The sequence below is a fragment of the Drosophila rhopaloa genome, unplaced genomic scaffold, assembly GCF_018152115.1.
Source record: "Drosophila rhopaloa isolate 14029-0021.01 unplaced genomic scaffold, ASM1815211v1 contig_167, whole genome shotgun sequence".
NCBI classification, from domain to species: Eukaryota; Metazoa; Arthropoda; class Insecta; order Diptera; family Drosophilidae; genus Drosophila; species Drosophila rhopaloa.
The window spans coordinates 764,593-776,951 of record NW_025335047.1 but is presented as its reverse complement, the minus strand read 5'-3'; the positions used below and the strand labels follow the sequence as shown (position 1 = coordinate 776,951).

The 12,359-nt window shown below is 45.5% G+C and overlaps 4 protein-coding genes across 7 annotated transcripts in view; 2 read left to right on the top strand and 2 right to left on the bottom strand.

Annotated features, from left to right (window-relative positions):
* The window catches only part of LOC108040712 (G protein-coupled receptor kinase 2), a 49,283-nt gene extending 45,451 nt beyond the window's left edge, over nucleotides 1–3,832 (top strand). For both annotated transcript variants that reach the window (XM_017118282.2, XM_017118280.2), the window contains 7 exons: nucleotides 351–456; nucleotides 534–723; nucleotides 1,148–1,396; nucleotides 1,477–1,634; nucleotides 1,693–1,902; nucleotides 1,992–2,255; nucleotides 2,313–3,832. In XM_017118282.2, the coding sequence (XP_016973771.1) occupies nucleotides 351–456; nucleotides 534–723; nucleotides 1,148–1,396; nucleotides 1,477–1,634; nucleotides 1,693–1,902; nucleotides 1,992–2,255; nucleotides 2,313–2,405 (1,270 nt within the window). In that variant the 3' untranslated portion in view covers nucleotides 2,406–3,832. The remainder of the gene's footprint in view (nucleotides 1–350; nucleotides 457–533; nucleotides 724–1,147; nucleotides 1,397–1,476; nucleotides 1,635–1,692; nucleotides 1,903–1,991; nucleotides 2,256–2,312) is intronic.
* Nucleotides 3,833–4,939: 1,107 nt separating this feature from the next.
* On the bottom strand, nucleotides 4,940–6,123 carry LOC108040730 (lysyl oxidase homolog 2A). The gene is made up of 2 exons (XM_017118314.2): nucleotides 5,256–6,123; nucleotides 4,940–5,201 (listed from the first exon to the last, which is right to left on the bottom strand). Exons 1-2 carry the CDS (start codon nucleotides 6,100–6,102, stop codon nucleotides 4,963–4,965), a joined length of 1,086 nt encoding a protein of 361 aa, XP_016973803.1. The 5' UTR covers nucleotides 6,103–6,123; the 3' UTR covers nucleotides 4,940–4,962.
* Nucleotides 6,124–6,195: 72 nt separating this feature from the next.
* Nucleotides 6,196–10,855, bottom strand: LOC108040729 (methylthioribose-1-phosphate isomerase). Of its 3 annotated transcripts, XM_044458650.1 has the most exons (7): nucleotides 10,722–10,855; nucleotides 9,494–9,647; nucleotides 7,851–8,086; nucleotides 7,561–7,793; nucleotides 7,307–7,470; nucleotides 6,903–7,210; nucleotides 6,196–6,428 (listed from the first exon to the last, which is right to left on the bottom strand). In XM_044458650.1, exons 2-7 carry the CDS (start codon nucleotides 9,623–9,625, stop codon nucleotides 6,407–6,409), a joined length of 1,095 nt encoding a protein of 364 aa, XP_044314585.1. In that variant the 5' UTR covers nucleotides 9,626–9,647; nucleotides 10,722–10,855; the 3' UTR covers nucleotides 6,196–6,406. The 3 variants fall into 3 exon arrangements, with proteins under 3 accessions (XP_044314585.1, XP_016973801.2, XP_016973802.2); XM_017118312.2 differs by lacking the exon at nucleotides 6,196–6,428 and having other exon boundaries at nucleotides 6,668–7,210; XM_017118313.2 differs by lacking the exons at nucleotides 6,196–6,428; nucleotides 10,722–10,855 and adding an exon at nucleotides 9,718–10,029 and having other exon boundaries at nucleotides 6,668–7,210.
* A 480-nt stretch (nucleotides 10,856–11,335) lies between these two features.
* Nucleotides 11,336–12,106, top strand: LOC108040708 (isochorismatase domain-containing protein 1). Its single transcript, XM_017118277.2, has 3 exons — nucleotides 11,336–11,476; nucleotides 11,535–11,744; nucleotides 11,807–12,106. The coding sequence occupies exons 1-3, from the start codon at nucleotides 11,342–11,344 to the stop codon at nucleotides 12,056–12,058; spliced, it is 597 nt and encodes a 198-aa protein (XP_016973766.2). The 5' UTR covers nucleotides 11,336–11,341; the 3' UTR covers nucleotides 12,059–12,106.
* Nucleotides 12,107–12,359: the final 253 nt, after the last annotated feature.

Sequence of the window (12,359 nt, the reverse complement as noted above, 5' to 3'; positions counted from 1 at the left end):
CTTGTCGTATTAGTAATATTTACGGAAACTTAAAATACAAATACTTCAATTACTCATCAAAACTCTACAACATTGCGTGGTGAGAGTAGGGTTATTTTTAGCCACCTTAACCATGCGGATGCAAACATTTAATTGCATTCGATCAAATGTTTATAAGCTACTTTTCTTTGAAAAAAATTCCAGTATTAAGGTTAGGATACCAGAAACAAGTGCTTGTGAGTGGTTTTCTTTTAAACACGCATTAGTCCTTGCCTTTTAATCTGGAAAAATGGGTTTTGTTGTCATTACATTTACATACATTACCCACTTTTCAAGAAAAGTTCTTTATGCTGTTCCCTTTTTCCAACCAGCTACTTGCAGTGGAAGTGGCTGGAGGCGCAGCCAATCACCTATAAAACGTTTCGCATGTATCGGGTGCTCGGAAAGGGCGGCTTCGGCGAGGTGTGCGCCTGTCAGGTAAGCCAGGATAATTGCCACCTGTGGCCAAGTGACCTCGTTTTCACTCTCCTTTCCCTTTGTCCTCCGTTTCACAGGTGCGGGCTACTGGGAAAATGTACGCGTGCAAAAAGCTGGAGAAAAAGCGCATCAAGAAGCGCAAGGGCGAGTCGATGGTGTTAATCGAGAAGCAGATACTGCAGAAAATCAACTCGCCGTTCGTGGTCAATCTGGCCTACGCGTACGAGACAAAGGACGCCCTCTGCCTGGTTCTGACCATAATGAATGGTGGGTATTATCCTGTTACTCTGTGTCCCAATAAGGGCCAACACAGCTGTCGATGGCCATCCAGTTAGGGTTAATTAAGAATTGAAACTCTTTATCGGTTAACCCTGTTTATTTTCTCATTCGACGAGTTCGATGTTTCCTATGTCCTTCGCTGCCAATTATCCGAGAGTCCGGCATTTGCATGCATTCATTAAAACGATAACAAATGCATGTGTAATCCAAGCGATGATTGAGTTTGCAATTTTAATTAAATTCCTGGCATTCAAGCTGCTGGCACAACGCCGAAGTCGCCCAGCTGCCTGTCTGTCAATCCACGACCTAATTGAATTTGAACACAAAAGCCAGAGCAAGTCAGTCAACCAATACGGCTCTGTGGACCTGTCATTGTTTGAGAAAGACAATCAAAAGTCCTCTCCTTTTGCAGGCGGCGATTTGAAATTCCACATTTACAACATGGGCGGCGACCCAGGCTTCGAATTGGAGCGTGCCCGCTTTTATGCAGCCGAAGTTGCCTGCGGACTGCAGCATCTACACAAGCAGGGCATCGTCTACCGGGACTGCAAGCCGGAGAACATCCTCCTGGATGATCACGGCCACGTGCGCATATCCGACCTGGGACTGGCCGTCGAGATACCGGAGGGCGAGATGGTGCGCGGCCGGGTGGGCACAGTGGGTAAGAAGTCATAAAGCTTAATGAATTGAATGTTCCTAGCTAAGCTACGCTATTTTCTTCACTTTTCCTTCGCTAACCAGGATACATGGCCCCCGAGGTCATCGACAACGAGAAGTACGCCTTCTCCCCTGACTGGTTTAGCTTCGGCTGCCTGCTGTACGAGATGATCGAGGGACAGGCGCCATTCCGGATGCGCAAGGAGAAGGTCAAGCGCGAGGAGGTGGACAGGCGCGTTAAGGTTGGCTATGACCACACAAATTTTAAGGATTTAGGCTAATGCCTTCTTGCCCTTGCAGGAGGATCCCGAAAAGTATTCGAGCAAGTTTAATGATGAAGCCAAATCAATGTGCCAACAGCTGTTAGCTAAATCGATAAAGCAGCGCCTGGGCTGCCGCAACGGACGCATGGGCGGGCAGGATGTGATGGCCCACCCGTTTTTCCACTCCACCCAGCTCAACTGGCGACGCCTGGAGGCTGGCATGCTGGAGCCGCCCTTTGTGCCAGACGTGAGTTGACTCATTTGCATACGCGCCGCTGCGATATTGGAAATGCCTGTTTGTAACGTCACCTTTAATCGCTTTTTTATCATCCACAGCCTCACGCCGTTTACGCCAAAGATGTGCTCGATATTGAACAGTTTTCTACGGTAAAGGGCGTCAATATCGACGAATCCGATACAAATTTCTACACGAAATTCAACACTGGATCCGTGTCCATTTCCTGGCAGAGTGAGATGATGGAGACCGAGTGCTTTCGGGAGTTGAACGTTTTCGGTCCCGAGGAGTGTCCCACGCCAGACTTGCAGATCAATGCAACGCCCGAACCGGACAAGGCGGGATGTTTTCCCTTCCGCCGGAAGGTGAGTACAGTCCTACCTTCTGGTTGCGCAAATTCAATGACTATATTTCCTTTCCAGAAGAAGCAGCCGGCTCGCACGCAGCCCATACCCATTCCCGAGCATCTGCTAACCACTAGTCACAGCGTGTCCTCGACGACGGTCGAGAGCTGATAGCATAGGTTATGCGAGGAAGCCTCTAAGCGGACGCCTGACCTGGACGCCGACACATAGCACAAATTGCGCACATTCACCCCGGATCGCGGGTATTCAGCAGAAGCAGAAGAGCATAATAGCAGAACTTAATTAAAAAACCAAAACCGGTTTCGGTTTCGCCCTCAGTTGACGCGCAAAAAGAAATTGTATTTTTTACTTCAAATTTCCTAATGAAAATTTGCAAGCTGATTTCGCCATACCCGCATAACATATATTTATTAATGTTTCTAAAAGACTACACACCGAAACAAACACACAAACATTAAGCACACACTAGAGCGTTAATTAATTGAAAACGTGGTATCATGAATACCTCTCACTATACGACTATGAGAGCTAAGGCCGTCAGTTTGTCACAGCACCCAAAAATAATGTTAGTTAAATACTTGCGCTATTTAAATATCTAATTGATCATCTATAACATGCATCACCACAAGCAGGACAACAGCAGGAGGATCAGCAGCACTATGTAGACGGTAAAGTACAGGCAACGCCGGCAGAGTAATGTGTAATTTTTGTAAAGTAGTTTGTGCTCAGCGGGACAGCGTTGGAAGGTAGAGATGTTCTAGTTAGCATTTGTAAGTTAAGAAAATGACATGAATACTCGAAAACTTGAATGCATTTTTAACAAATACTTAACACATGCTACTATATTGTATATGCATAGATACAAGCGTACAATTTAAACAGATTGTAAATTTTAAATCCTTTAATTATTTATACGCCTCCTAAGTTTTATTGCCGCACACTTTTGCTAAGCTTTTCATATTGTTCTTTGACTCTTTTCTGTTGCCTAAGTTTAAGTTGGCCCGAAGGTTCCCATGAAAGAACGTCATTACTGATATTGATTTCGTCATGCAATAAATCTATCAGAAAGTTATGCTAACTAATGCTAATTCATTGAGATATCGATGTTAGCTAGTGTCTAAGTTTTGTGTAAACGTAGCGTAGGCATTTTGTAATTAGCAACCAAGAAACCAATTGGAGAATTTATTATGTTAATATGAAAAATTGATTATGATTATTGAACTTACTGGCAGTTGCGAAAGTGTCAGCTGCAAGTCTAAGTTCCAATTCACTTGATTTAGGCACAACTAGTAAATTGTAAGGCATAGATTGAACAACTACTACCAGCACAACCGACCCGCATACAAAGTAGACAAACGCCATCAGCCCCGAATCCAATTTAGCACCTAAACTACGATAAACCAAACTGAGCAAGCGCCGAAATATTTATCTTTAGCAATTAAAGGCATATTTATAGAGCATCGTAAATACCAGATATACATACATAAATAAATCTAATCTGTAAGCGAAATGATACAAAATACAAACGCAAAGTCAAGAGATGAACATTCAGAAACAATAAACGTATTTAACTACCACGTTGGCTGCCTTTTTATAGCTGCCTAGGCTTGGAATTGTGGAAAAATAATATTTTACCAACAACAACACAGGTAAATTGAGAGATTTCTGTATTCTTTACACCAGGCGAACATAAACGTAAACAAGCTTTAAAACGATCGAACGAACGCGTGATTAGCGATGTGCGCGTGCATACGTTTTTCCGCTCGTCCCATACAAACTTAATTTGATTTCGTGCCTGACGTGCCAAATTCGTGACACGGACAAAGAATCAAGTGGTTTGTCCATCTCTAGCTTGAGCTAAGCTGAAAACTAACGGTAGCCTTCCATAGAGCTGCGGCGGCCATTATGAAAACAACAGCTGATCGGTCGACAATTGCTCAGAATGCTGGTCACTTTCAAAGTTTTCTGTTCGCCTGGTACTTCAAACTTTGAAATTGCTCGGTTTGCATGGGAAAAATTGGGTTTGGTGGGTTTCTTTTGACGGCCAAAATCCAGATTTTTCGATTTGAAACACTAGGCCAACATAATCGCAAGTAGGCTTCCGGGTTTTAGTTTTCTGCGTTTCACAGGGGCGTACTAAGAATTTTGCCAAGAGGGGTTGAAATCGCAATTTGGGGGCTTTTGGCCCGCCAACCCCTGTTCCCGCTGACTACACCCTTGCGTTCTTGAACAAAACTAACGGTATTCTGCATGCTGCCTAGTTTTGCATGCTTCCGCCTTCTGCAAATTCTGTTGGCCTGGTGGCAAACGAAATGCCCAAGTCCGACTTTTGGATCAATTTGGTCCATTTTGTCGGTCGAATTGGCAGATTTCCCGAGCTGAAACACCAGGCGAACATAAGTTACAGTAGGTGGTTGCGCCAAGTCAGAGCCCAGCAGCCCTTAAAAGTAGGCAATGCAAAAATAGAATTTTGTTGCGTTGCTATTGGCTGCCCAAAAGTATGCCACACTTTTTAAAAAAGTTTAAGCCGAAAAGTATGCAACACTTCGAAAAGAGAATACTATAAAAACCCACTGCCAGATGTACACATTGCCATTTACTACAGTGCATAGAAAGTATAAAAACGGAAAATTATTCCTTATTTTATTTTATAAAGATTAAGCATAATCACCACACCCGCTATAGGTATCATAAAAACTATGTAAATTCATATTTTAAACCACAGAGGCTTGCGTCGACAGTTGAAAATCCTGGTCGTTTGGTGAACGCCCGTGTAATCGAGGAGGCATTCGGCACCGTTGTTCTCGAAGGACATCTCTCCCAGTTTATATTCTGGGTTTAGAGCAACACGCAGAATATAGCGTTGGTTAACAGGGACTCGGGTCACATCCACCCACTGGCAGTCCAAAACATCGGTGTACGTATCTGCGCAGCCCACTGAAATGCCTGCAGGAAGATGGGTTACTTTGGCCCTGCACCTTGGACCCGCTTTCAACTTACCCTGGGTGGTGTTGCCGCAGGTATACTTTGCCCGCACGCCGGGCCTGCAATCCGTGTCCATGAGGCAGAAAGAGGCCTTGTGTCCCTGGGCCACCTTTCTGTACCTCAGGTCATAGACATCGAAGGTGGCGAAAACGTTCATGCTGTGGTAATGCCGGTGGCACTGGTGCCACACCCAGTCCTTGTAGTTAGCATACGGACTCACATCCGCCGTGCCCACATTGGAAGCCTTCACGGAGAAGCGCAGCAGAATCCTAACGGCTTGAGGATTTGTTCTTCTTATCTCGTACGCGTCGGCGGACACACAGTGCTCCTCCATGGCGCAGGTGAGACGCGACATGGGCACTGCCTCCAGTCGGGCAGTTCTCTCGATGTCCACCAGTCCGATCTCCAGGTCAGCCGAGTGGCTCACGCATGCCACTATGGTGACATTATTATTCCTGGCATTGCAGAGGTTGGGGTAGTGCGATTCCCTTATGCATTCTGCCAGTCGGCGCTCGGTGCCCCGGCATAAAGTCCCCACCATGCCCCACGGGTACTTCCTGCTGTCTCCGTGCTCCGTTCCCTGGCTGGCCTTTGACGCATAACCCAATCCCAGCTGCCTGCACACCACATTCGCCTCCCGCAAGCTCCATGAAGTGCTGCAAATGGTGCCCCATGTGGCGCCAAAGTCAAAGCTTACCTCGACGCGTCCTTCGCGGAGGACTTGAATCCCGGCGAGAGTGACCTTACTGGTGGCCAGACGCACCATCATGTTCCTGTAGTTATTCTGCACATTCAACGCATTATTGGCCCAGCTTTGGCTTGCGCCCAGTAGCAGTAGAAAAATCACCGGTAACGATTCCATAGCTCCTCGATCACTTTCTGGTGGAGCATACCCACAACCAAGCTACTTTAAAGTATGCGAAAACAATGCCCTATTAGGTTAACAACTGGCGAATGGGGCTACATATGTAGGAGGTATATTGTGCGTTGTGCTCCCCAGCGGATCGGCGACCCATATCTGCTTGGCAGGCGGGAACACGTTTTTGTAAACAAAACTCAGCTGGCAAAATGCCTATTCCGAGCCTGTGTGAGTGCTCTTTTTTTTGTGGTTTCGGATTTTTTGGGGGAATGGAGTGCATTCGTAAACAACAATTCCTGCGCGCCTGTTACGACTCGAGCAGCTTGGTAATGGCTTGAATCCCGGCGAGAGTGACCTTACTGGTGGCCAGACGCACCATCATGTTCCTGTAGTTATTCTGCACATTCAACGCATTATTGGCCCAGCTTTGGCTTGCGCCCAGTAGCAGTAGAAAAATCACCGGTAACGATTCCATAGCTCCTCGATCACTTTCTGGTGGAGCATACCCACAACCAAGCTACTTTAAAGTATGCGAAAACAATGCCCTATTAGGTTAACAACTGGCGAATGGGGCTACATATGTAGGAGGTATATTGTGCGTTGTGCTCCCCAGCGGATCGGCGACCCATATCTGCTTGGCAGGCGGGAACACGTTTTTGTAAACAAAACTCAGCTGGCAAAATGCCTATTCCGAGCCTGTGTGAGTGCTCTTGTTTTTTGTGGTTTCGGATTTTTTGGGGGAATGGAGTGCATTCGTAAACAAACAATTTCTGCGCGACTGTTACGACTCAAGCAGCTTGCTGATGGCTGCGTTCAGTTCAGCCGGCTTGAAAACGCCGCGTTCCGTGATGATGCCGGTGATCAGCGAGGCGGGGGTGACATCGAAGGCGGGATTCCAGCAGTTGATGCCCGGCGCAGCGATGCGGTGCTCACCCACGTGAGTCATTTCGCGGTCAGGCCGTTCCTCGATGATGATGTGATCGCCACTGGGAATCGCCAAATCGATGGAGGTCAGCGGGGCGGCCACGTAGAATGGAACGCCGTGGTGCTTGGCCACTACGGCGATCTGGTAGGTGCCAATCTTGTTGGCCGTGTCACCATTGGCGGCAACCTGATAAAAAAGATAACCGATTAGTCAATGTTTCAAATAATCTTACTTTCAGATACAATTTGGCCAGAAAACCAGAAAAAATTTAAATATACCAACCCGATCTGCTCCCACCACGACGGCAGCCACGTTTTTAGCCCGCAGCAAAGCAGCCACCATGCTATCCAAAACCAAGGTGGCAGGGAATTTTTCGTGAACCAGTTCGTAGGCTGTGAGGCGTGCTCCCTGGTTATAAGGACGCGTCTCCGTGCAGTAAACGTGCTCTAGGACCAGGAAAAGTATCATTAGTAAGTATATATTCCAGTTTTCTTGATTTTGAAAAAAAAGGTATGATTATAAATCCAAAATCTCACCCAGCTTTCCCAGTTCGGCCAGTTGACGTACCACGCCCAGCGCCGTGCCGTATCCTGCGGTGGCCAGGGAACCCGTGTTGCAGTGGGTGAGCACCCGGACGGAGCCCGCAGATCCCGCCGAAGCGCCGGCAGCCTCCGTCACACCCTGGAGAATCGCTTTGGCGCCATGCGCTCCAATGGCCCTGTTATCGGCAATGTCCTTCTTTAGCATCGCCTCCGTGGCACTCAGAAATCTTGAACGTAACGTGGTTGGACTTGGGTTGCTTGCTCAGCGATGTGGGTAATGTTACCTATGCTTCATTTCGGCCACATCGATGTTCTCGTCCTTGTCGAGTTCGTTGGCCAGGGTGATCAGTTCGTCGGCGGCGATTTTCATGTTGACCGCTGTGGGTCGGGCGGAAACCAGGTAGTTCAACTTGCCCTCAATCTCCTGGCGGAGCAACTTTTTGCTCCCGAACTCCTCCGGGTTGACTTCCACGGCCAACGAGAGGCATCCCACGATTGCGATGGCGGGAGCACCACGAACCTATATAAAGATTTCAGATAGGTATTAGTTTTGCAATGACAACAAAATAACTTTGAGATAATTTTCTAAATCGATTTAGACACAAACGATTTCTGAACACACTCAATTAAGATGGTGAAACAAATCTTAAAAGCATTTGCATTGTCATGTTTTTGTTATGGCAATTGGAGAAATTTCATTTGACCATGATATTTTGCGAAAAATTAAATTAAAAATTAAATTTTGTAGCTGTGAATGCCAATCGATTGGAAATTTTATAACGAATTCATCGAGGTATGGCATTCCATCGTGCGACCATTATTTCCCATGGTTTTGGTCAAAAAACCGCAAAAAAAGGTGATTTTTCCGGATTTTTTAGCTGTGGATTTTTTAGCTGTGAATGCCAATCGATTGGAAATTTTATAACGAATTCATCGAGGTATGGCATTCCATCGTGCGACCATTATTTCCCATGATTTTGATCAAAAAACCGAAATAATAGTTGATTTTTCAGGATCCTCCGGATTTTGCCATTTTTCATAAGGCATAATAAAAATCGACCAAAATAACATTTTTTATCTGTGAATGCCGATCGATTGGAAATTTTATAACGAATTCATCGAGGTATGGCATTCCATCATGCGACCATTATTTCCCATGGTTTTGGTCAAAAACCCGCAAAAAAAGGTGATTTTTCCGGATCCTTCGGATTTTGGCATTTTTCATAAGGGGTTAGTTCATCATTTTTGGCGAAAACTCGACCAAAATGACATTTTTTAGCTGTGAATGTCAATCGATTGGAAATTTTATCACGAATTCAACAAGGTATGGAATTCCATCGTGTGACCATTATTTCCAATAAGTATAATAATAAGTTGATTTTCCGGATTTTGCCATTTTTCATCATTTTTGGATTTTAGGGGTTACATTAAGGGGTTACTACTTAATTTTTCGCAAAAAAAACATGTACTTTTTATTGCATAGAAAATCAAGAGCGGAGAGCAGAAAGATTAAGCTGGCTGGCCTATCTAGGCTTATCAGGTGACGGTGCAAATACCGGAGTGAACAGTTTACATTGTACGACTCCGAGGGCTCCACGTGATAAGGCGCGTGCTTATACCTAAGTGGTCTGGTACCAATGGACCAGCGGCTGGGGGCATTAGCCCAGTAAGAGGCGATCGCCGAGTGACGCGCAAGGAGTAGTTTTATTTTTGGCAAGCGTTTTTAAATTTTTAATTTCAATTACGTTATTTATAGCCCTACAAGAGACAGACGACAAGCGACAACCGACAGGCGAGCGATCATTGCGCAGATTAAGAAATGTACCAATAAGAATTTTAATGGCATTTAATGGCATTCTGCCGGGAAGGGGTTATTAGTGGGAAGAATTACACTAGTCTGGGGCTATTCGCCTTGATTGTCGCTCACCTGCATCTTGTTAATGACCTTCCAGCCATCCTCGACACCTCGAACAACCAAGTACTTGGATTGACCGGGCAAAAGGAGCTGGTCGAGAATCTCCAGGCTCCCTCGCGAGTATTTAATCGACTGCAGGCTCATCTTTCCGGGATTTGGAACTAAACTGCAAGGAAAACGGTTGCGATTAATGGGTGAAATAATAAAGGGCCCCTCGGGGGACTAACAACACACACTTTCGGCAGCCAACGGAGCACGGAAATCTATCAGTTTTTAATCAAACGCAATCGCTGGGTCTCCGGGTTCGGGGCTCTTTCAACGCTTTCTGGCGACGTCCACCAGGCGAACGGATCAGTGGGCAACTGAGCAACTGAACAAGCCTCGCGGGCTTGGGGCTTCGGAAGAGTTGTTTCGCGGCCGAGCGCCATAAGCGAAAGTGGCGAGAACGGCGCCGGAAGAGGCGGCGGTACACAGAAAAAAATACTGCTGAGATTCTAGATCTCGAAGAGAGCCTTGAATTATCACTGAAGATATTTGAATGGTTCTTCTTGTTAAATATAATTGCATTAAAATTGCAGAAAAATAAGGGAAACAAATTAGAAGGTATATTGACACCTTTTCTTTTATCTCTTATGAAACAAACTGATACAAATTGAAAACGTTTCTTTTTGTGGAACACTTTATCATTGAAGATCTCGTTGAATATATTTTGGTTTTGTGTAGAAATCGACTTGATTTTATGAAGGGTTCATTAAAGTTTTCGCATTTGAGAGCACGTTTTCTTCAGTGTTTTTGTTAAGGGGAAGTGGTAGGCAGAGGGCTTCGGCCGCGACATCGACATCGACAATTAATTCAAGTTGTCAGAATCGGCTGTCGTTTGTTTTCCGCTTCCTTTGCCGCCGCCTCTGCTTTTTCCCAATTCACAAACACTCTTGCCTCTCGCATTAAGTTTCTTGTTGACAAGTGTAACTCGGCTAGAAATTAATCGTGATGCTTATCTGTCCACCGGTTGGTTATTGGGAAATTTTTAGAGTGCTTTAATTAATGCGACTGCAATTAGTTGGGCCGCACCGTGACAGCGACTTTTCCGCTGGTCCTGTGCCAACAAGTCGAAAGATGGAATGCGCCGGGAAGATTGGATGGGGAATTGTGGGGGCAGTCCATCATCACCATATTTAAGGCTTTTAAGGGAGCAACTGGTGGTTGCCGTAAGTTAACCTCACCAGCCCGAAGACCATACCTGAAGACAGGTGAGTTGACAGCCTCCGGGGATTGGGAATCGGGGTGGCGGTTATCGCATCGGCCACGTGAAATTACTTGATTTATTTTTAATTTTAAATTTAGGAATTGGATTCTGGTGAGTGTGTTCTCCGCTTTTTCAGACCAAAATACCAAAAAGGGGTATTATTCTGGCTTTTTTTTACAGAATCGGCTAGGATGATAGCTACTATTGTATTCAAAGATATTTAATCCACAAAATATTTTATTCAGTTTCTTATACCCAATTATTTCTATAATATTTGTCTTAGTAATCGTTAATACAAAACCACAGCTAAGATATTTAGCTGTGGTTTTGTATTAACGATTACATTTAGATTTTTTGGTATTATTAGATACTTTCTATTTAAATTATTTATTTAGAAGATGTTTGGGTTTTAGTCAAATATTTATTTTGGCTTTTTTACTTTGCATTCAATTCTAGCTATTAGCTATTAATAGCTAGTACTTGCCTTTTCTTACAGCTCCCGCCACCAAACGCCAGATGGCGCTAACTAAGCGCCAATTTCAAACTGAGCAAGCGTTTCTCAAACTTTTCAGATATTTCATTTCATGTTTTAAAATATACATATAAAAGCAATCATGAGTAAGGTCAGTGGATCGGCCCTTTATCGCCTGGTGCCCTCAAAAACCCTCTTCATGCTCTGTGACGTCCAGGAGAAGTTCAAACCGGCTATACCGCTGCTGAGTTCGCTCATCGAGAACACTGCTAAACTGGTGAGACAGCACAGCGTGACAGGATAATGGGCGGTATTCTAATGGAATCGCATTCCAGCTTGCAGCCGGCAAGGTCTTCCAAGTGCCTCTGCTGGTCACCGAGCAGTATCCAGAGAAACTGGGCAAGACCGTCTGCGAATTGGATATTGAACACGCCTGTGCCAATGTGGCCAAGACCAGGTTCTCCATGATAGTGGAAGCTGTCCGGAAGAATATGACTGATATCTTTGGTGGCAATCCCAAGACGGTGGTGTTATTTGGTTTGGAGGTAACTCAAACATTGGGCAAAGATTGGTTTGGTTAAAGCGAATCCTTTTTTCCCTTTATTAGACCCACGTCTGCGTGGAACAGACGGCCTTCGACCTGGTAAACGACAAGATAGATGTCTGGCTGGTGGCCGATTGCTGTGCCTCGCGTCTCAATCAGGACAGGGATTTGGCCCTGGAGCGATTGCGCCACATAGGGTGCACTATTTCCACCTCCGAGAGTGTAATCTTCAACTTGCTGCAGGACAAGGATAACAAATCCTTCAAAGAGATAGCTCCTCTAGTGAAGAAGGTCTCCGCAGACATGCAGCTCTGACCGACCCTTGCGGCTCTTTTCATGTGTTTCTGTGTTGTAAACTATACTTCTAGCATATGCAGAGTGTGTTCATGGGGGAAATTATGAGAATTATGAGAGAAGGACCCACCGGTAGGGCCGGCTCCCTGTCCTCGTCAACTCATAAACATCTCGGCCAAGTGGACAGCTGAATGGAGCACCATTTGGTGCAAGCCCCTTTTTGCCTAAGCGGCGCCTTATAAGAACCATCAAGAAACACATCCACATGGCTCCATCGATAGAAGCAACAGCTCCTGCAGCAGCGCTGCCAATTTATGCAATG

What these genes read in the sequence shown, in the direction of transcription:
- LOC108040708 (XM_017118277.2), top strand. Translation starts at nt 11,342, where the DNA reads ATGAGTAAGGTCAGTGGATCGGCCCTTTATCGCCTGGTGCCCTCAAAA. An exon ending in TCGAGAACACTGCTAAACTG is followed by an intron (nt 11,477 to 11,534) that starts GTGAGACAGCAC and finishes ATCGCATTCCAG; the next exon opens with CTTGCAGCCGGCAAGGTCTT. An exon ending in TGGTGTTATTTGGTTTGGAG is followed by an intron (nt 11,745 to 11,806) that starts GTAACTCAAACA and finishes TCCCTTTATTAG; the next exon opens with ACCCACGTCTGCGTGGAACA.
- LOC108040729 (XM_044458650.1), bottom strand. Translation starts at nt 9,625, where the DNA reads ATGAGCCTGCAGTCGATTAAATACTCGCGAGGGAGCCTGGAGATTCTC. An exon ending in GTGGCCGAAATGAAGCATAG is followed by an intron (nt 7,794 to 7,850) that starts GTAACATTACCC and finishes GTTACGTTCAAG; the next exon opens with ATTTCTGAGTGCCACGGAGG. An exon ending in TCGTGGTGGGAGCAGATCGG is followed by an intron (nt 7,211 to 7,306) that starts GTTGGTATATTT and finishes CTTTTTTATCAG; the next exon opens with GTTGCCGCCAATGGTGACAC.
- LOC108040730 (XM_017118314.2), bottom strand. Translation starts at nt 6,102, where the DNA reads ATGGAATCGTTACCGGTGATTTTTCTACTGCTACTGGGCGCAAGCCAA. An exon ending in CTGCGGCAACACCACCCAGG is followed by an intron (nt 5,202 to 5,255) that starts GTAAGTTGAAAG and finishes ATCTTCCTGCAG; the next exon opens with GCATTTCAGTGGGCTGCGCA.